The sequence below is a fragment of the Mobula birostris genome, chromosome 12, assembly GCF_030028105.1.
Source record: "Mobula birostris isolate sMobBir1 chromosome 12, sMobBir1.hap1, whole genome shotgun sequence".
NCBI lineage: Eukaryota > Metazoa > Chordata > Chondrichthyes > Myliobatiformes > Myliobatidae > Mobula > Mobula birostris.
Window position 1 is genome coordinate 110765694 of NC_092381.1, and position 23233 is coordinate 110788926.

Below are 23233 nucleotides of genomic sequence, written 5' to 3' on the forward strand. Positions count from 1 at the left end.
TCTCACAACCCTCTGAGTGAAGAAGTTTCCCCTTATGTTCCCCTTAAACTTTTCACTTTTCACCCTTAACCCATGACCTCTGGTTGTAATCCCATCCAACCTCAGTGGAGAAAGCCTGCTTGCGCTTACCCTATCTATACCCATCATAATTTTGAATTGAATTGAATTGATTTTATTTCTTACATCCTTCACATACACGAGGAGTAAAAATCTTTACATTACATCTCCGTCTAAATGTGCAATGTGCAGTTTATAGTAATTTATAATGAATAGTATATACAGCAGGAAAGTCAATATAACATAGAAATACAGTTGTGTCAGCATGAATTAATCAGTCTGATGGCCTTGGTGGAAGCAGCTGTCCCGGAACCTGTTGGTCCTGGTTTTTATCCTGTGGTACTTTTTCCCCAGATAGTAGCAGCTGGAACAGTTTGTGGTTGGGGTGACTTGGGTTCCCAGTGATCCTATGGGCCCTTTTTACACACCTGTTTTTGTAAATGTCCTGAATCATGTGAAGTTCACATCTATGGATGTGCTGGGCTGTCTGCACCACTCTCTGCAGAGTCCTGTGATTGAGGGAAATACAGTTCCCATACCAGGCAGTGATGCAGCCAGTCAGGATGCTGACATTGTGCCCATGTAGAAAATTCTTAGGATTTGGGGGCCCATACCAAACTTCTTCAACCGTCTGAGGTGAAAGAGGCACTGCTGTGCTTTTTTCACCACACAGCTGGTGTGTACAGACCACGAGGTCCTCAGTGATGTGTATGCCAAGGAACTTAAAGCTGTTCAAACCTCCCCTCAATTTCCTACATTTTTGGGAATAAAGTTCTAACCTGTTCAACCAGACCCAGCAACATCCTTGTGAATTTTCTCTTATACTCTTTCAACCTTATTTACATCTTTCCTGTAGGTAGGTGACTAAACTGCACACGATACTCCAAATTAGACCTCACCAACATCGTATACAACTTCAACATAACATCCCATCTCTTTGATTTCTGAAGGTCAATGTGCCAGTAACTTTCTTTATGACCCTCTCTACCTGTGCCACCACTTTCAATGAATTATGGACCTGTATTCCCAGATCCCTCTGATCAACCACATTCCTCAGTGCCCACCATTCACTGTGTGAGACCTACCCTGGATGGTCCTACCGAAGCACAATACCTCGCACTTGTCTGCATAAATAAATTCTAGAATGGACTACCTATTAAGTAACTCCATTGATAAAGATTAGCAGAATCTCTTGTTAAATATTTGCAACTCTTCAGACTATCAATTTGCTGTTCCGTAATGGAAATGCTGTCAGAGCGAGAAGTTCTTCCCTGCATTGCTACAGGAGTATATATTAAAAAAAGATTAAATTCCTCCGTATCTAGGACACAATTAGATGCAGTGCTCTGTGAGGCCAAGCTACGAGCTTAGCACACATTTCCCACCCTCCAGCAGTTGATCAAACACGAGGTACAAGTGTCAGGCGGAGTACTGGGGTCCTCAGTTGGTCAGGGTCGTCCGTGGAGGTTACGTCCCAGCTGTCTACATGATAGACAGGCCAGGGCAGGACGATATGGAGAGCAAGCTGTTGCCCGTGCAGCGAGCTCCCCCTCTCCACGCAGCTGATGAACGTAGAGGCACTGCGGAGACTGACACAGTTTTGCACCAGCAGTATCACAGCAGCTGCCAGTCAATATTGAACTCAACGTAGGACTGCCTTAAGAACTCCAGCTCCGGATTTTTCCCTCAGGGTTTATTACTGAAGTCTTCGCCTTGAGCGGTGTAATCACAAGGCAGCAGAGGTTTCAGATCAGAGACTTCTTTCTTCTGGATGAGCTGCCGACCACAGCTGACAAGCCCCATCTGCCAGGAGCAACTGGTTTTAAGGCGCCAGTAACCCACCTTTGCCCCTTCCCAACAGGCCCCATCTGCCCGGACTGATGGGTTGAGGCAGAGCAGCACAAACCACAACCATATGTTTACACAAGAATGTCCTTACTGTGATCCCCCACCGCTGCAGAGAACGAAAGTACAGACAGCAGATCGGAGGAGGGAAGGGAGAAGGGTGGGAGCTGGCACACCCTGCCAGGGTGGAGCTACAGGCCGATGCATTAGGGTCATGTAAGAGACTGTTTGATAAGCATATGGGCAATAGAAAAACGGTGGGGGGGAGAGGGGAGTTGTGTGGGAGGGAAAGGTTAGATTGATCTTGGAGTAGATTAAAGATTTTGCATATTGTTTGTCGGTCTTTGTTGCATTTCTCTGTCTGCCGTGAATGTCTGCAGGAAAATGAACCTCAGGGTAATTTCAGAAAAAGAGAGCTCTTTTGACTTTTTGTTTTATATTGTGTTTTTTGCTTGTATTTTCTTTCCTCTTTTGCTATTTGCACTTTTATGTACGCCTGAGACATTGATGTTTTTCTTTGCATGGTGTTTGTTTGTTTCGTGCCTGTCAATGGGGAAGATGCATCTCAGGGTTGTATACCATACTTTGATATTGTTTGAATCTTTGAAGTGGTGATATGCACATACTTTGGTAATAAATTTCCTTTAAGCAGGGGAGCACAGTTTCGTGGGCTGAAGGGCCTGTACTGTTCTGTATTGCTCTTTGTTCTATTGAGGATGATCACTGGGGAAGATCGGAGGACTGGAATGGGGAGGAGTGCAAGGGGGAGGGGTGAGGGTCAACGTGTGAGAGGATCCTGACCAATGGGAGTGCCGGGATGCGCCTTCGTCACAGTTTTTTTAAAGCCCAATAACATTGTCCGCGGAGTATCGGAATGAGGAATTTTATGTATTTATTTAGGGATGCAACGTGGAACAAGCCCCTTTCCAGCCCAACTGACCCACATCCACTCAAAATACCCCTAATGACCCAACCTCCACAAGCCCCTGGGGTAGAGAAACCCAGAAATTGCACAGGACAGGTTCCTCCGGATCAACGATCCATGCCACCAGCAACCCATCTATCTAACTACAGCCTAATCACAGGACAATTTAAAATGACCATTTAACCCACCAACCGGTATTTCTTTGGGCTGCGTGCGAGGGAACCAGAGCACTCGGGGCAAACGCATGCGCACGCGGGAAGGAACATGCAAACTGTCTTACAGGGGACGTCGGAATTGGCCCCCGGAATTCCAGCACCCGGAGCTGCAACAGCGCCGCACTAACCACGACACTCTGGGTGGTGCACGTGGACAATACTTGTACAGAGGACCCAGGCTGAGAATCCAGTTGTGTAAAAAGTGCATTTTGTTTATTACACAAACCTTAAAAAAGTATCAATAGCTATAAAATGTATGACATGCTTAGATTTTAAAATGGTCCACAAAGAAGTATCATGTCAAAACCTGGCCCCGGTGACCTTGTTCTTTAGTCAGCTTTGACTATTTTTGCAGAGCCTGCACCACGTAGTAGATGTAGTCCATCTGTAGATGTAGATGCGGTGAAAGCCTACCGAGAAGACCAGCGACTCTTGGCCATGCCAAGAGGATGTCCACTGGTCTACAAGACTGCTTACGGCAGGGGTTCCCAACTTTTCTTCCTTCTTTTTCTCTTTCTCTCATTATCTCTCTCTCTATCTATTGAGATACAGAGTGGAATAGGCCCTTCCAGCTCTTCAAGCTGTTCTGCCCAGCAATCCCCTGATTTAACCCTAGCCTAATCATGTGGCCAAGTGGTTAAGGCATTGGACTAGCGACCTGAAGGTTGTGAGTTCGAGCCCCAGCCGAGGGAACATGTTGTGTCTTTGAGCAAGGCACTTAATCACACATTGCTCTGCGACGACACTGGTGCCAAGCTGTATGGGTCCTAATCCCTTGGACAACATTGGTGTCGTGGAGAGGGGAGACTTGCAGCATGGGCAACTGCTGGTCTTCCATACAACCTTGCCCAGGCCTGCAACTTGGAGAGTGAAGACTTTCCAGGCGCAGATCCATGGTCTCGCAAGACTAACGGATGCCTTAAATTTTACTCAAATCACGGGACAATTTATAATAACCAATTAACCCACCAACCAGTACGTCTTTGGACTGTGGGGAGGAAACAGGAGCACCCAGAGGAAACAGGGAGAACGTACAAACTCCTTACAAGTGGTGGAAATTAAACCCAGGTTCCTGCACTGCAAAGCATTGTGCTAACCACTACACCTTATGCCATGGATATACCATGGACCTCTACCATTCCACCAAGAGGACCACAACCTTGTCATGGGGTTTGGAGGCTTGTGTGCCTCAATGACCCAGAGAGCTACATTGGCTGGAATCAGGTCTTCCTGGTTTGGCTCTTGGTGAGGTCACCCAAAAATGTCAAAGGGTAGAGGTCAGACTAAGAGTGGTCAGCGGTCCTCCAGGTTCGGAGGTTCAGCTCAGGGCTGACAACCCTGACTGGTCAAACAAAATTGTTATGGAAACAGCAATGAAGAATTCTTCTACATCTGAGTGTGACGGTATTCCTGAGTCTCCACCCGGGACTTACATGACTGACAGTAGTGAAAACCGAGAGGAATACCGACACGATGAAGGAAGCCCTGAACACCGCCAGAGATGGAGGACCTTCATTGCTGCCTTAAACGCCAGAGGCGTAACAGGCAGTAAGTAAGTACCCCTACCATTATCTGACAGGACCAAGGGCCTCAGGTTGGGAACCCCTGACTCACAGTATCATTTCTCTTTGCAATTAAAACAGGCGAGCTTGAAGGGTGGGTGGGGAGTGAAGGTGCAATATTCAAAAGTGCATCAGGCTCTAACACATCAAACTAATAATCTAGAGTATAATTAATAATCCAGTCACATAACCATTATACCACTATGCACTGCCCGCTTCCCAGCGTCTTTTCCCCTGATGACCACGTTGTCTGAAAGTTATTAAAACGTTCGCCTACTTCTGCCTTTGATGAAACTCAAGCATCCCTTCAGCTCGTGCAGGGAGATGGACTTGCTGCCGTTGAGGTCACAGTACTCAACGAATTTCCTGGTGCACTTCCGCGGCTTGGCGTTCTTCCTCAGGTAGACCCTAAAGGGCCTCAGCTCCTTCTCGGAGATCTCATTGTTGAGGTCCTTGTCCAGCTTGCCAAAGTACCAGCGAATGGCGCGGTCTTCCAGCAAAAAACCGACCGATCCTTCAGAAAGTCTGTAAAAGGAATACAATACACATCTACTATGCCATAATAAAACGTTGGGGTCAGCACGGTAGCATAGTGGTTAGCACGATGCTCTGCAGTACAGTAGACCCAGGTTCAATTCCTGCCGCTGCCTGTAAGTTCTCCCCCTGACTGCGTGGGTTTCCTCCAGGTGCTCCTGTTTCCTCCCACAGTCCAAAGGTGTGCTGGTTAGCTATTGTAAATTGTCCCATGACTAGGCTAGAATTAAACGGGGGGATTGTGGGGCAGCACAGCTCGGAAGGCCAGAAGGGCCTGTCCCACACTCTATCTCATTAATAAATGATCACTGATGATAAATAATCACTGAGGCTGTCTACAAGAAGGGCCAGAGCTGTCTCTATTTCCTGAGGAGACTCAGGTCCTTTAACATCTGCCGGACGATGTTGAGGATGTTCTACGAGTCTGTGGTGGCCAGTGCTATCATGTTTGCTGTTGTGTGCTGGGGCAGCAGGCTGAGGGTAGCAGACAACAACAGAATCAACAAACTCATTCGTAAGGCCAGTGTTGTTGTGGGGATGGAACTGGACTCTCTGACGGTGGTGTTTGAAAAGAGGATGCTGTCTAAGTTGCATGCCATCTTGGACAATGTCTCCCATCCACTACATAATGTACTGGGTGGGCACAGGAGTACATTCAGCCAGAGACTCATTCCACCGAGATGCAACACAGGGCGTCATAGGAAGTCATTCCTGCCTGTGGCCATCAAACTTTACAACTCCTCCCTTGGAGGGTCAGACACCCTGAGCCAATAGGCTGGTCCTGGACTTATTTCCTGGCGTAATTTACATATTACTATTTAATTATTTATGGTGCAACTGTAACAAAAAACAATTTCCCCCGGGATCAATAAAGTATGACTAAGACTATGACTAAAATACGAAGTCTCAGGTTCCATTCTGGCTGTATGAATAACTTGTGGTGTCAAGATCAACCTCAGTATACTATAAAAGCCAGTTAAGGATCAACTTTATTCTCCCTATGCATTATGAATTTGCTGTGGTGTGTTGGTACAATGTGCAACAAAAAACATTCAACAATTCTAAAGAATAAAAAACTATATGAAAATAAAGTTAGTATGAATATAGAATAAATGTACAAAAATAAAGAAATGCCAGCATGGATTTACAATGTAAACAGCATTATAAAACGTGGCTTAAAGTGCAGTGACTGAGGAAATAGATAGAGCGGGTGGGGGAGGTGGCTAACTAGAGTGGTTGACAGATTAACTGCCTGGGGGATGGCACGAATTTTTTGTTTTGATAGCCCTATAACAGCTTGCCAGAAGGGAGCTTTTTCCAAAACCCCAGTGTAACTTCAAAACATTAAGCTAATCCAAAGGAAAACAAGAGAGCCAGTAGAGGTGAGTCTTAAGTTTGCCATTTACTTTAGGTGGGGTGCGCACGTATCACATGGTAGCATCATGTCATATGCAATTCACGTACTTATGGATCATCACCATTATGTGCCGCGTCGTATGACATGGGCAATCACGGTCTTCCATCTGTCTTTAATCTGAAGCTCTTCGGAATCTCTTCTCTTTCCATGACCGTGGATTGTTCTTGGCAATTTTTTTCTACAGAAGAGGTTTGCCATTGCCTTCTTCTGGGCAGTGTCTTTACAAGACCGGTGACCCCGGCCATTATCAATACTCTTCAGGGATTGTCTGCCTGGTGTCAGTGGTCACATAACCAGGACTTGTGATATGAACCGGCTGCTCATACAACCATCCGCCACCTGATCCCATGGCTTCACGTGACCCTGATTCCGGGTGGGCGGGAGGGGGCGGGAGGGGCTAAGCAGGTGCTACACTTTGTCCGAGGGTGTCCTGCAGGCTAGCGGAGGGAAGGAATTTGGTAAAGACGTATCTCCGTGGAGGAGGAGGAGGGGCTAAGCAGGTGTACACCTTGCCCGAGGGTGACCCGCAGGCTAGCGGAGGGAAGGAATTTGGTAGAGACATATCTCCACCCCACCACCCAACTGAGGTGTAGACAGGGTAAATGCAAATGGACTTTTTCCACTGATGTTGGAGAGACTAGAACTGGGAGTCATAGGTTAAGGGTGAAAGGTAAAATACTTAAGGGGAAACAGAGGGTGAACGTTTTCACTCAGAAGATGGTGCAAGTGTGGAACGAGCTGCCAGTGGGGGGTGGGGGTGGTGCTGGATGCAGGTTTGATTTCAATGCTTGAGAGAAGGTTGGATGGGTGCGTGGATGGGAGGGGTGTGGTCCGGGACTAAGCAGAATATTTCCGCACAGACGAGATGGCCAAAGAACCTCCTTCTGAGCAGTAGTGCATCATGGCTCCAGGAGGAGCAAAATTAATATCTGTATCACAAACACTGGCCTCATGGCAAACTGCGATTCAGGTGACTTGATGAAGATGCTGCAGTGTTTCCTACTACTTGAACCAGTGCTGAGGACGAACGATGTGTAATGTCCTATCTCACCTATAGATAATGGGGTCAGAGTCATAGAGGAATACAGGCCCTTCCACCCATCCAGTTCATGCTAACCCTGGTGACCAGCTAGCGAGTTACAATTTTCTGAGTTCAGACCATATTCCTCCAAGCCGCTCCCCTTCATGTGCCTTTCTGAGTGCTTTTTAAACGATACGATTGTATCTCCCTCAACCGTTTCCTCTAGCACCTTGTTCCATATTCCCAACATCTCTGCATGAAAAGTTGTCCCTTCTAAAACTTTTAGTACTCCCTCACTTAGTACTCTACCACCCTCGGGAAAAAAATATTATCCCCCTTATCTATACCGCTCATTTAAAAATATAATTCTACAAGGTCATTCCTCACCCTCCTACTTTTCAAGGAATAAAACCTATCCTGGACCAACATTGAAGGGTGAAGATGGTCTGTCTTGGGCCAACATTGAAGGGTGAAGATGGTCTGTCCTGGGCCATCATCGAAGGGTAAAGATGGTCTACCCTGGGCCATCATCGAAGGGTAAAGATGGTCTACCCTGGGCCAACAATGAAGGCCTGATCTGTGCAAGTCCTCAAGCCCACAGAAGCTGGAAGCCGCGGGCGGCCTATCCTGGGGTTTGAGGACTGTATGTGCATGGGTAGGAGGAAGGAAGGGTGGGGAGGGAGAGATAAATACCTTCTCCATGTTAGGAGTGAGCTAGCCTGGGCCATATCCATAATGAGAGACTTCAACAATCCTGTTACAAACTCTGTCTTCTTTCCACCAGGGCAACCTGGAGACACATGACATGACAGACATTAGCAGGTCACAACAATCAGCTTTAAGACTCTCTCAGATGGTCCGAGGTGAAGGCAGACGGTCTTAAAGCAGACCATTAGATCCAATAAACAGCAAGTGAGGTGAATGCCAGTTCATCAGCCTTGTGGTGCTGGCTGAGAAACGACTGTTGCCCAATGTACCAGGCAATAGAGAACTGGCATGACTTTTACATCAGAAACACCAGAGATTCTGCGGATGCTGGAAATCCAGAGCAAAACACAAAATGCTGGAGGGACTCAGCAGGTCAGGCAGCGTCTATGGAGAGGAATTTGTGGGAGAAGCCAGAGGGTGGTAGTAGGTGGTTGCGTCTCTGACGGGAGGCTTGTGGTGAGTGGAGTGCCGCAGGGACCGGCGCTGGGTCCATTGTCGATGTCATTTACATCAACAATCTAGATAATAATGCAGTTAACTGGATCAAAAAATTTGCAGATAACACCAAGATTAGGGGTATAGAGGACAAAGGCTATCATGGTTTACAGTGGGAAATGAACCTGCTGGAAAAATGAGCTGAAAAATGGAAGCTAGAACTTATTGCAACCAAGTGTGAGGTGTTGCACATCGGTAGGACCAACCAGGATAGGTCTTACACAGCGAACGGTAGGGCCCTGAAAGCGATCTGGGAATACAGGTCCATAATTTGTTGAAAATGGCATCACAAGTAGATAGGGTCATAAAGAAAACATTTGGCACGTTGGCCTTATAAATCAAAGTATTCAGTACATGAAGTGGGACATTATGTCGAAGTTGTATAAGGCATTGGTGTGGCCTCATTTGGAGTATTGTGTGCAGTTTTTGTCACCTACCTATTGGAAAGATGTAAATAAGGTTGAAAGAGTACAGAGAAAATTTAGAAGGATGTTGCCAGGTCTGGAGGACCTGAGTTATAAGGAAAGGTTGAACAGGTTAGGACTTTATTCCTTAGAATGTAGAAGATTGAGGGGAGATTTGATAGAGAAATACAAAATTATGAGGGGTATAGAGAGGGTAAATGCAAGCAGGCTTTTTCCACTGAGGTTGGGTGAGACTACAACCAGAGGTCATGGGTTAAGGGTGAAAGGTGAAAAGTTTAAGTGGAATATGAGGGGGATCTTCTTCACTGGGAGGACAATGAGAATGTGGAACGAGCTGCCAGTGCAGGAGGTGCACGCAAGCTCGATTTCAACGTTGAAGTAAAGTTTGGATGGGTACACGGACGGTAGGGATATGGAGGGCTATGGTCCCAGTGCAGGTCAGTGGGATAGGCAATTTAAACGATTCAGCATGGACTAGATGGGCTGAAGGGCCTGTTTCGGTGCTGTGCTTTTCTATGACTCTAATTAACAGCCAACATTTTGGGCTGAGACTCTTCTTCAGGACTGGAACGTAAGGGAGCAGAAGCAAGAATAAGAAAGTGATAGGTGAGGGGGAAGGTAGGTAGGAGGGGATAAAGTCAGAAGCTGGGAGGCGATAGGTAGGTTATATAGACCTTCATGATTATTATAGACTTCTGAGTTCCACGCCTCACTTTCTGTTTCTAAACAGGAAGGAGACTTGTCTTTTCATTCTCTCCTGATATATAGACTCCTCTGTTTCCAGTAGCATCCTCACACCTATCTGCACGCCTTCTATGTCCTTCCAATCACTCACCTTGCAGCTTCCTGTCCCTGAAGAGGGGGGCCATCTCGGAGACTTTGGACTTTGCACCGCTCCCGCAGTCAGGAGTCTGATTCCTGCAGAGGCAACGGTAAAAGGTGAAAACACACACCAGTCCTCACTGCGGGATCAGAAGGGGAAGGACGAGCAATTTCAAGTTCCTGGGAGTCAACATCTCTGACGCACTATCCAGGGCCCAACATATCGATGCTGTACAAAAGCAGCACAACAACAGCTGTATTTCATGAGGAGTTTGAGGAGATTTGGTATGTCACAAACGACACTCACAAACTTCTACAGATTAGAGAACATTCTAACTGGCTTCATCACTGTCTGCTGGGGGTGTGGGGGCCACTGCACAGGATCGAAATAGGCTGCAGAGAGTTGTAAACTCAGTTAGCTCCATCACAGGCACTAGCCTCCATAGTATCCAGGACACCTTCAAAAAGCGATGCCCCAAAAAGGCGGCATCCATCATTAAAGGCCCCCATCACCCAGGACATGCCCTCTCCTCATTGCTACCATCAGGGAGGAGGTACAGGAGCCTGAAGACACACACTCAGTGATTCAGGAACAGCTTCTTCTCCTCTGCCATCAGATTTCTGAGTGAACATTGAACCCGTGAACATTACCTCACTACTTTTTAAATTTCTGTTTTTGCATTATTATTTAATTTAACTATTTTTCTGCTATTATTCTGTATTGCATTGTACTGCTGCCACAATGACAACAAACTTCATGACATATGTCAGTGATGTTAAACCTGATTCTGATTTTGACAGGAGATTCTAGAGATGCTGCTAATCAAATCAATGCCTATTTCCCACTCTGTCACTAATTCTTGTTACCTTCAGCTCCCACAATCGCCAATGGGGACAAGCAATCCCAGTCTCCAAAGAAATTTAGATGTTATAATACAATATTCATGGAATTCAAATGAATGAGGGATGACTTCATTGAAACGTATCAAATGTTGAAGGGACTCAAGATGTGGAGAGGATGTTTCCCATGGTGGGGGAGTCTAGGACCAGAGGGCACAGCCTCAGAATGGAGGGACGTCGTCAGAATGGAGGGACATCCTCAGAATGGAGGGATGTCCTTTTAGAACAAAGATGAGGAGGGATTTCTTTCACCAGAAAGTGGTGAATCTGTGGAGACCAAGACATTGGGTATATTTAAGGCAGAGGTTGATAGATTGCTGATTAGTCGGGCCGTGAAGGGGTACAGGGAGAAGACTGAGGGGGAAAATAGATCAGCCATGATGAAAAGGTGGAGCAGACTCGATGGGTCAAATGTTCTAAATTCTGCTCCAACACAATACGAGGACGTGCTGGGGACAGCCTGCAGTGACCCCATGCTTCTGGCACCAACACAGCATACGCACGACTTACTAACCCTATCCTGTGCATTGTTAACCAGAACCAGAGCATCTAGTGGTCATGGGGAGAACGTACAAACTTTTTACAGACAGCAGCGGGAATTGAAGCCTCAATCGTCGGCACTATTGAGTTCAAAAGTCAAGAGATTATGTTGCAACTTTATAAAATTCTGGTTAGGCCACATCTGGATTATTGATTACTGTTCTGGTCACCCCACTATAGGAAGGATGTTGAGGCTTTGGAGAGGGTGCAGAAGGGGTTTACCAGGATGCTGCCTGATTTGGAGGGCATGTGCTATCATGACAGGCTGGACAAACGTGGGTTTTTTCCTCTGGAGTTTCGGAGGCTGAGGGGAGATCTGATAGAGGCTTATAAGATTATGAGAGGCATAGATCGAGTGGACAGAGAGTATCTATTTCCCAGGGTTGAAATGTCTAATACCAGAGGGCATGCATTGAAGGTGAGAGGGGGTAGGTTCAAGGGGGATGTGAGGGGTAAGTTTTTTACTCAGAGAGTGGTGGATGCCTGGTATGGTGATAGAGGCAAATACATTAGAGGCTTTTAAGAGACATTTGGATAGGCACATGGATGTAAGGAAGATGGAGGGATATGGACACGGTGTAGGTAGGAGGGATTAGTTTTTGAGGGTTTGTTTTAAGCTGGCTCGGCACAACATTGTGGCGAAGGGGCCTGTCCCTGGGCTGTAATGCTTTATGTTCTATGTAAAGAGTTATGTGACTCTGCCACAGAATGCCTGAAAATTTGATCAAAAGACATAGGTACTTAGTAAAGTCTGAAAGAAAGCCTGGATTACTGGATTACTCAATGGCTGTCACACCATGACCCATGAAGAATGGGGAGAAAATCTATACATCCAAAGGAAAATTTGGCTTTCCACACAACCTGCATGAGAATTCACCCAACCAATGACAATTTATGAATATTTGGAGGAATTGCATTTCCTCTGCTCTCAGATGTTTATCTTTTTAAACTCACACTGCACTTCCTTTTCCCCCTGACAAAAAACACATCATCTCCTGGCAAAGATTTTGTCTCTGACAAACCACGAAGAGTTGCTGCCCAAATGATTTACCCGGCAATGTAGTTAATGCAACCTTAGTTTCAAAACGATGTCTGTTCAATTTCAAAGGACAGCAAGGTAGCGTTAGCACAACACTTTGCAGGGCTGGTGACCGCGGCTCAATTCCTGACACTGCCTGTAAGGAGCTTGTACGTTCTCTCTGTGATCATGTGGATTTCCTCCGGGTGCTCTGGTTTCCTCCCACAGGCCAAAGACGTACGAGTTAATAGGTTAATTGCTCATTGTAAATGGTCCCAGGATTAGGATAGAGTTAAATTGTTGAGTGGTGGTGTGTCTTGGAGGGCCAGAGGGGCCTATTCTGCGGAGTATCTCAATAAATAGATAAAAACATGCAACCCATTCAAGCTCTTCCTCATCATCTGCTGTGCTTCATTAATCAAAGTACTGAGGACCAAGAGTGAAGATGTTACGTTGAAACTGTACGTGATGTTGGTGAGGCCAAACTTGGAGTTTTGTGTGGAGCTCTGGTCACCTACCTACAGGAAAGATGTCAATGAGTTGAAAGAGTGCAGAGAATATTTACGAAGATGTTGCCAGGACTTGAGGACCTGGGCTATCTATTTATTTATTGAGACAGTGTGGAATAGGCCCTTCCAGCTCTTCAATCCCTGATTTAATCCTGGTCTAATCATGGGACTATTTCCAATGACCAACTAGCCTACCAACTGGTACATCTTTGGACTGTGGGAGGAAACCGGAGCACCCGGAGGAAACCCACACGGTCACGGGGAGAACGTACAGACTCCTTGCAGGCAGCTGCAGCAATTGAACAGGGGCTGCTGGTACGAAAAGGTGCTGTGCTATCAATACACCACTGTGCTGCCCCAATATAAGGAAAAGTTGAGTAGGTTAGAACTTCATTCCCTGGAGCATAGGAGACTAAGGGGAGATTTGATTTAATAGACGTATACAAAATTATGAGGGGTACAGATAGAGCAAATGAAAGCAGGCTTTCTCCACTGAGATTGGGTAAGTCTAGAACCAGAGGTCAAAGGTTTAGGGGAGGAGCTCTTAAATCTTTTCTTATGCCTCGGACCTCTAGCATTAACCAAGCGGTCCATGGACCCCTGGTTTAGGGTGAAAGGTGAAATATTTAAGGGGAACTTGAGAGAGATCTTTTTCACTCAGAGGGAGGTGAGAGTGCGGAACGAGCTGCCTGTGAAAGTGGTAGATGTGGGTTTGATTTCAACTTTGAAGAGAAATTTGGGTAAGTACGTGTATGGGAGGGGTTGGAGGGGTACGGTCCAGGTGCAGGGTGATGAGACTGGTTCAGCATGGACGAGACGGGCCAAAGGGCCTGCTTCTGTGCTTGATGACTCCAACTCACCGGGCGGTTGTGCCTTGGATCGGGTGGCCTGAATCGACTTGAACGCACCAGCAGTACCCAGTGGCCTGGTGGCACTGCACCTGCTTGTAGCGACCACCAGTGCTGCACTGCGGGACGAAGGCTCCCTCGTACTGATGCAGCTTAGCCTCTTCAATGGCAGCTCGGCGCTCCTGTTCACAAGACACTGGCTGGTCTAACAACGGGACAGAAAATACATGAAAAGGCCATCCGGCATTAATGAAATGAAATGACATATCTTTATTGTCATTGCATAGCACAACTTGTCATGCACCAATACAGCGAAAATGAGTTTACAACTCTCGTACTCACTCCTATAAAACAACAAATAAAATAAATAAAATCAAGTAACCAGCCAGTACAAGCAATGTCCAGCAGTACAAAAGCGAAACTCAGAAGCATAACGGCCATAAAACCACTATTAAAGTAGCAATATAACAAATTTTACGGATGATACTTAATCGATTGGTTCAGTGCAATTATAGCTCCGGGGAAAAAGCTATTTTTCAGTCTGGAAGTGCGGGCATAGAAAATCTGATAACGTCTGCCAGATGGAAGAAGTTCAAACAGATGATTGCATGGGTGTGTATTGTCCTTTCAGTTGCCTGTAGCTCTCCTTAGGCAGCGAGAGCTGTAGGTGTCCTCCAGGGCTGGGAGCTGTGTCCCGATGATCTTCTGTGCGCTAGAGGCGACCCACTGAAGTGCTTTCCTATCAGCTGCTGTACAGCTGAGACACCACACAGAGATGCAGTATGTTAAGATGCTCTCTATGGTGCAGCGGTGAAAGGTCAGCAGCATCTGTTCAGGTAGACCAGCTTTCTTCAGCGTCCTGAGGAAAAACAAGTGTTGCTGTGCTTTCTTAACTATTGTTGTGGTGTTAGTGGACCATGTAAGGTCTTCTGAGATATGTATTCCCAGAAACCTGAAATGGGACACTCTCTCCACTATGTCTCCGGGTTAATGTAGAGTGGAGCGTACCCGTCATCCCCTCGTCCCTCGGGCTGAAACCTTTTCTGAAAGCAGCAAGTAATCTATTACAGGAACTTAGCAGGTTGAGCAGCATCTGCAGGGGTAGGGAAAATCGATGTACTTGCGGGGAGGGGGCTCAGAAGTTAACGTTCTGGCTTAAAGCCTTGCAGGGTCTCAATCCAAAACAGTGACAATTCTTACTCCTTCACCCCTCCCACAGACTCCTCCTAAACTGCAAGTTCCTCCAGCTGATGCTCCAGATGTCAGCATCTGTAATTGCTTGTGTCCACTGTTTTCAAGAGGTGGTGGGGTGGTAAAACGACGCTCCTTCCCTCCACTGGCCTGCAGGTCACCCTTGGGCAAGGTGCAGCAATTGCTTAGCCCCCCAAACCCCAGATCAGGGTTACGTGAGGCCATGGGAGCAGATGGTGGATGGTCATGTGAGCAGCTGGTAGATATCACCAAGTCCTGGTTACGTGACCATTGATGCCAGGCAAACAATCTCTGAAGGGTATTGATAGTGGCTGGGGTCACCTATCTTGTATAGACACTTCCCAGAGGAAGGCAATGGCAAACCACTTCTGTAGAAAATGTTGCCAAGAACAATCACAGTCAAGACCATGATTGCCCACATTGTACGACACAGCACATTATGATGACTACAACCAAAGAGTCAGATTGCCCACGAGAAAGCAGCTTCCATCAAGAGCTACTACCATCCAGTCCATGCTCTTTTCTCACTACTATCATCAGGCAGGTGGTACAGAAACCTTAGGTCCCACACCACCAGGTTCAGGAACAGTTATTACCCCACAACCATCAGGCTCCTGAACCAGTGTGGATAACTTCACTCACCACAATGAGCCTCAGGTCCCACACCACCAGGTTCAGGAACAGTTATTACCCCACAACCATCAGGCTCCTGAACCAGTGTGGATAACTTCACTCACCTCAACTCTGAACTGATTTTACAATCTATAGACTCACTTTCAGGAACTCTACAACTCATCTTTTCAAACTTTTTTTTAACTATATGCATAACTTGCCTTTTTTTGCATGCCACGTGACATGGCACATAATGATGGTGATAATGATGTCGACTGCTTCAGAAGGTTCTCATTTGCCAACAAGCTAACTTACAAGATGCCTTAAACTAGGAGGTAACTTTATTTTCAGGGACATGTGTTCATGGATGTCAGTTTGATGATGTCACAAAGGAATCAGATAATAAGCGACAGGGAACCTGAGTCTGGTGCATCGATCACTTGGGAAATACCAACCTCAACTTAATAGCCCCACCAAATGTTAATTCATTCATTTCCAGGCAAGGATCAGAACACAGTTAAGAAAAAACAGATCATCTAGCTACGGATCAGAAATAGCGGCAGAAAGTTGTTAAGTTCAGCCAGCTTCATCCTAGGCACTGTCCTCTTCACTTTCGAGATCTTCAAAAGGTTGTTAATATATTTCATATCATGGGATCTGGACGATGCCTCAAAAAGGCGACATGCATATGGATGGAATTAGAAAGAAGGCATGACAGCATCTATATTTAAGGAGATTTGGTTAGTCAAGTAAAACACTCAAAAGCTTCTGCAAAAGCACTGTGAAGAGCATTCTAACTGGTTGCATCATCATTGATATGGAGGGGCCACTGCACAGCACTGGAAAAAGCAGCTACATGGTCCCATTCAATAGGATCACTTCCAACCATCGAACATTCTAGCACATAACACTGGACAACAAAGATTTTGCTTCCTGAATACTTTAGGGTGTATCCTATGGATTTTGGGCTGCTGATCATGAAAGTCACAATGAAGTTTCTTGCTCAGTCACTATTTAACCTATCCCATTCTTTAAAAGCCACATCAATCATAGAGGGTTTAAAAAATAATTAGAAAAACTGGGACTCGAAAGAGAAAACCTCAATAAGCCAAAGCATTTTCGCAATTGTATCCAAATTCTCATAGTGTGTTTGACTACCAGATTATCAATTAACTTACTCAGAGACAAAGGAAGTGAGGATCCAAGAAGAGAAATAATAGAAAATTTATTAACAGAGTTAGCATCTAAAAAAAATCCCACATCGGGCAATCCTCGCGATTGATGTAATATAACCAAAATGTAAGATTTCTTATATTAACTGCCCAATAATAAAATTTGAAGTTTGGTAAGGCTAATCCTCCATTCTTTTTATCTTTCTGAAGATGAATTTTATTTAATCTAGAATGCTTATTCTTCCATATATAAGAAGATATAATAGAGTCAAGAGAATCAAAAAAAGATTTAGGAATAAAAACAGGCAATTCCTGAAAAAGATATATAAATTAGGTATTAGATTAGATTATGAGGACACGCAGTCCTCTTTTATTGTCATTTAGTAATACATGCAGTAAGAAATGATACAATGTTGCTTTCAGGACTTGTTTGTAGAGGGAAGTCTCTTTTCGTTTGAACAACTGTCAACTAAATATAGTTCACCCAAAACTCATTTTTTTCGATACCTACAAATAAGGGATTTTTTACGGTCTCAAATAAGTACATTTCCTAAAAGTCCTGATAAGAATCTACTAGATGTAATTTTTAATTAGAAACCTCTTTATAATGGATCTATATCTGATATTTATAATATGCTGTTGGGAATGAGAAGTGTTCCTTTAGATAAAATTAAAAATCTTTGGGAACAAGATTTACAGACCTCAACTTCTGAGGAAACTTGGAATCAAATTTTTAAATTGGTTAACACTTCATCATTATGTGCCCGCCACTCTCTCCTACATTAATAAGTTGTCTCATTTTTATTTAGATATATCTCCATATTGTGATAAATGTAATAATGGAGAAGCTTCACTCATTCACGTGTTTTGGACATGCCCGAGTCTTGGAAAATATTGGAAAGAAGTATTTCAAATTTTCTCGATACTTTTCAAAGTAAACTTTAAGCCTAATCCTTTCACCGCTTTATTTGGTATTGTTGGAGGAAAGGATATTATTTTGGAGGCATCTGACTTGCACTTTGGCTTTTATTTCTCTTATGGCCAGAAGGACGCTCTTGCTTAAATGGAAAGATGCGGTCCCTCTTATCCATGCTCAATGGTTACATGATGTGATATCATGTTTAAATTTAGTGAAGATTCGATGTTCAATCTCTGAATCTAGCCAAGACTTTCAAACATCGTGGGGACCTTTTTTGAATTATTTTCAAAACCTTTGAATTGCTGTTAAAGCACAGATGATGACTAATAATTTTTTTCCCTTTTCTTCTTTACTAATCAGCTTCGGTCTTGGTAGTGGGTTAGATATTTTTATACAATAAAATTACTCTATTTCAATGTTACAACTTAATTAATCTGTATGAATATAGGGTAAGGAGTCTTTATATGCAATTTAGTATAATGTATTGATATATTTTTTTCTCTGTATTGTTTTATGTAAAATTAATAATAAAAATATTGGAACGATCAGTCACTATTTTTTAAAATCACATATATTTGTTATTTCAATTCATAATAGCTGATGCCAAGATTAAGGAAGGTATTTTTGTTCATCCATAAATCAAACAGGTCATCAAAGACAAGCAATTCAAAGAACTTATAGTGGGACTGGAGAAAATCACATGGAAGACATTCAAGGATGAAGATGAAAATTTTCTTGGCAACTACAGAGCACCAAACTACATGCAGCTGGTTGGCAAATGCTTCAAATATACAAAACCACTAAGTACAATATATCACTAAAGATTCATTTTCTGTATTTCCACTTAGACTTTTTCCTTGCAAATCTTGGCGCTGTCAGTGATGACCGTGGTGAAAGGTTTCACCAAGACATTGCGGTCATGGAGAAACAGGATTTTGGCAACTGGAATCCATCAGTGCTGGCTGATTATTGTTGGACACTTAGGGAGAAGCCTCAGACACTGAGTACAAATGAGAATCATCAACAGAACATTTCTAACTTAGTTGAACTATTGCAAAGTGTCAATTCCATTATACAATTAAATGCATTATATTCAATAAACGTTAATTTCTTGTTTCTCCAAATTCCTCCGTGATACAAGTAGTCTGAAATTATACTTGTGTTTAGCTTCAAGTGGTCTATTTCTAAGGAAGCAACACTTTAGGAAGAATTTGTTGCCCAGTGATGTTAATGGTGGTTTGTATCGAATGGAGTCGCTCCTACTTACCGAGCTTCGAGCTGCGGTTTGACTTGGCATCTCTGATGAATAGGAACCACGGGGCTGGGTACGACAGTTCTACAAGACAAATGCAAAGTATTAAACATGTGAGGGTTTTATGCCGCTTGCTCTTTTTCACACCCATTCTGTGTAAATCGGAGTTCTCATCTGTGCTCCTCTTCTCAGATGAACTAGTTTCAAAATTAACGTAAATGGACTATAGGACATTGGAGTCGAATTAGGCAATTTGGTGCACCGTGTTACCTCTGCCAGTCGAATTATAGCAAATTTATTTTCCCTCTCAACCCAAAAAATAATGACTGTTCATTTTCCTCAGTGCCTGACCCACTGAGTTCCTCCAGCATACAAAGACTGGATATACAAAGGATTAGGAGGAATTTCTTCAGCCAGAGTGTGGTGAATCTGTGGAATTCATCGCCACGGACAGCTGCGGAGAATAAGCCTTTGGGTAGATTTAAAGCAGAGGTTGATAGGTTCTTGATTGTTAAGGGTGTCAAAGGTTACAGGGAGAAGGTAGGAAAATAGGGTTGAGAAGTATAATAAATATATATATATAAAAGTATATATATAAGAGAGAGGGGAGAGAGGGAGGGGGAGAGAGAGAGCGAGAGAGAGAGAGAGAGAGAGAGAGCGCGCTAGGGTGCCTAAGACCTCTGTACCATACTGTAGTAAGTTTATGTATTGCACTGCATTGCTGTGGCAAAAAAATCATGACATTTGCGAGTGATGATAAACTTGATCCTGACATGGGTCTCTATTGTGAACTGAGAGTGGGAAGGGGGCAGGGAGGGGAGATTCATGGTTGGGAAAAGGGGAAGGGAGATGGGAGGAGGCGGGAAGCACCAGAGAGACATTCTGCAGTGATCAATAAACCAATTGCTTGTAATCAAATGACCTTACCTGGTGTTTGAGGTTTTGGTATGTCCACAACTGTACCACCCGCCACCTCTGACAATCTTTCTCCGCGACCTGTCCCACACCACTCCTGCGGTGCTCTATCCTTGCCATTCACAACATCCTTTTCTCCCACCAGATTTACACACTCACTTTGCACTCCACGTTGACAAATACGGTACTGTGCAAAAATCTTACACACCCAACCTACACACAGTACCTATAAAAGGTATTCACATGCACGTGAGGTTTTCGTGTTTTATTGTTTTACAACATTGAATCACAGTGGATTTAATTTGGCTTTTTTGACACTGATCAACAGGAAAAGATTATTTTGTGTTAAAGTGAAAACAGATCTCTACAAAGTGATCTAAATAAATTACAAATAAAAAACACAAAATAATTGATTCTTAAGTATTTGCCCCCTTTAATATGACACACCAAATCATCACTGGTGCAGCCAATTGCTTTCAGAAGTCACATAATTAGTTAATTGGAGATCCATGTGCAGTCAAGGTGTTTCAATTGATTGTAGTAAAAATACACCTGTATCTGGAGGGTCCAACTGCTGGTGAGTCAGTATCCTGGCAAAAACTACACCATGAAGACAAAAGAACACTCCAAGCAACTTTGCTAAAAGGTTATTGAAAAGCACAAGTCAGGAGATGGATACAAGAAAATTTCCAAGTGGCTGAATGTCCTTTGGAGTACTGTTAGGTCAATTATCAAGAAATACAAAGAATATGGCACAGCTGTAAATCTGCCTAGACCAGGCTGTCCTCAAAAACTGAGTGACCATGCAAGAAGGGGACTAGTGATGGAGGCCACCAAGAGACCCATGACAACTTTGGAGGAGTTACAAGCTTCAGTGGCTGAGATGGGAGAGACTGCACAGACAACAACTGTTCCCCATGTGCTTCACCAGTCACAGCTTTATGGGAGAGTGGCAAAGGGAAAGCCAATATTGAAAAAAACTCCCATGAAATCTTGGCTAGAGTTTGCCAGAAGGCATGTGGGGAGGATCCAAAGTCAACTAGAAGAAGGTTCTATGGCCTGCTGAAACCAAAAACCAGGAGGGAGGAGAAGATGGCGGCATGACACAGCGCACGCGGCCGTTCCGAATGAATATCGATACGTGTAACTAGGGGTGCCATACACAATCTGGATTTGATGGGGACAGCCGTGAGAAGCGCAGAGGAACATCTGGAGTAACTTCTGAAATGCCCGCTTCGCTGACGCTGCTACTGTGCGATCGAGAATCTCCGGAGACGAAGGCCCCAAATCCTCGGCTTTGTGTATTGCTTGTTGCCGGGGGCGGGGTCGAAGCGCTCGGCAGAGATGGTGCTCGGTGCTCGGTGTCGAATAGGTGGTCGGAGGCTCGGAGTTTTTCGGACGGACTCGGAATCGGACAGTGGTCGGATGCTTCCGGGATGCTGCATGGGGAAGTTGGCGGCGCTGGGGGTTCACCGTCTGCGTGAGATGATGGGACTTTCGAGAGACTCTGTGACTTTTACTGTGCCATGGTCTGTTCTTATCAAATTACGGTATTGCTTTGCACTGTTGTAACTATATGTTATAATTATGTGGTTTTTGTTAGTTATTAAGTCAGTTTGTCATGTGTTTTCGTGATATCATTCTGGAAAAACATTTTTATCATTTCTTAATGCATGCATTACTAAATGACAATAAAAGGGGACTGCGTGTCCTCATAATCATAATCATAAAATTGACTCTTTTGCCCAGCAGACTAAACGCTATGTTTGGCGTAAACCAAACACGTCACATCATCAAAACACACCATCCCTACCACGAAGCACGGTGGTGGCTGCATCATGTGGTGGGGATGCTTCACTGCAGCTGGCCAAAGGCTTGTGAAGGTAGAGGGTAAAGTGATTACAGCGAAATACAGGGAAATCCTGGAGGAAAACATGATGCAGTCTGCAAGAGAACTCTAACTTGGAAGAAGATTTGTTTTCCAGCAAGACAGTTACCCCAAGCATAAAGCGAAAGCTACACAGGAATAGCTTAAAAACAACTGTTAATGACCTGGAGTGGCCAAGTCAGAGTCCCGATCTCAATCCAATTGAGAATTTGTGTCTGAAATTGAAAAGGGCTGTTCACTCATGATCCCCATGCAATCTGACAGAGCTTGAGCAGTTTTGAAATGAAGAATAAGGAAAAATTGCAGTGTCCAGATGTGCAAAGCTGATGGAGACCTACAGACTCAAGGCTGCAATTGCTGCCAAAGGTGCATCTACTAAATATTGACTTGAAGGGGGTGAATACTTATGCAATCAATTATTTTGTGTATAATAATTGTAATAAATTTAGACCAATTTGTGGAAATTTGTTTTCACTTTGACATTATGAAGCCTTTTCTGTTAATCAAGTGTTAAAAAAGCCAAATTAAATCCACTGTGATTCAATGTTGTTAAACAATAAAACACGAAAACTTCCAAGGTGGGGAGAGGGTGTGAATATTTTTTATAGGCACTGTATATGTGCCTAAGACTTTTGCACAGAACTGTAAGTCTTATGGTCTTTTGTCTTAAGGCATAGCAATCACTTAATTCTTTTTGTATTTGCACAGTTTGTTGTCTTTTGCACACTGGTTAAACACCCAAGGTTGGTGCTGTCTTTCATTGATTATTTTATGGTTATTTTTCTATAATGGATTTATTGAGTGTGCCTGAAAGAAAATGAATCGCAGAGCTGTATGTGGTGACATATACGTACTTCAATAATAAACCTACTTTGAACTTCGAACTTGTACATATAGTGCACTGACAGAGAAACCACAGATACTTCACCTGGATTTTTATTGACCAGAAGTACATCTTTATGCTTCTCATCACCAGACTTCTGTTTGGGATTATCCACTGTCTCAGCTGTTTGGGAAAAATCCAAACAAAAGTTGGAAGGATTTGGAACTGGACCTTTTCTGTTGGATTGCATGTCTTGATCAACTGAGTTACATGGTACCTTTAGATCAGTCCTTTCAATTAAACTGTGTTGACAAAGACTCACTGATTAAACTTGATTTACTGCCTGAAACAATATTCTCCTTCTCTTTCAGAAGCATAAATTCCCAGGAGATTTTCAAACCCAGTTATTTTAAGGGTGACGATTATACAACATATACAGGTCCCAGGGCTGAATTTCTCCTCCTTCAAGCCTCCTGCCTTCTTGAAATTCCTAATCTTAGCTGAGTCACCACAAGTCAGAAGTTAACTGCCCTCTCTGAGGAAGTGACAAAGGAGCATTACTTACAAAGAACCCAAAACACAAGAGATTCTGCAGATAC

The 23233-nt window shown here is 44.1% G+C and overlaps 1 protein-coding gene across 2 annotated transcripts in view; it reads right to left on the bottom strand.

Moving 5' to 3' along the window:
• Positions 1 to 3305: 3305 nt before the first annotated feature.
• Positions 3306 to 23233, bottom strand: part of LOC140206410 (SPARC-related modular calcium-binding protein 1-like) — a 111827-nt gene continuing 91899 nt past the window's right edge. For both annotated transcript variants that reach the window (XM_072274777.1, XM_072274776.1), the window contains exons 7-11: positions 19024 to 19092; positions 13854 to 14046; positions 10040 to 10122; positions 8270 to 8366; positions 3306 to 5129 (exon numbers count right to left, since the gene is read on the bottom strand). In XM_072274777.1, coding sequence (XP_072130878.1) covers positions 4865 to 5129; positions 8270 to 8366; positions 10040 to 10122; positions 13854 to 14046; positions 19024 to 19092 — 707 coding nt within the window. In that variant the 3' untranslated portion in view covers positions 3306 to 4864. The remainder of the gene's footprint in view (positions 5130 to 8269; positions 8367 to 10039; positions 10123 to 13853; positions 14047 to 19023; positions 19093 to 23233) is intronic.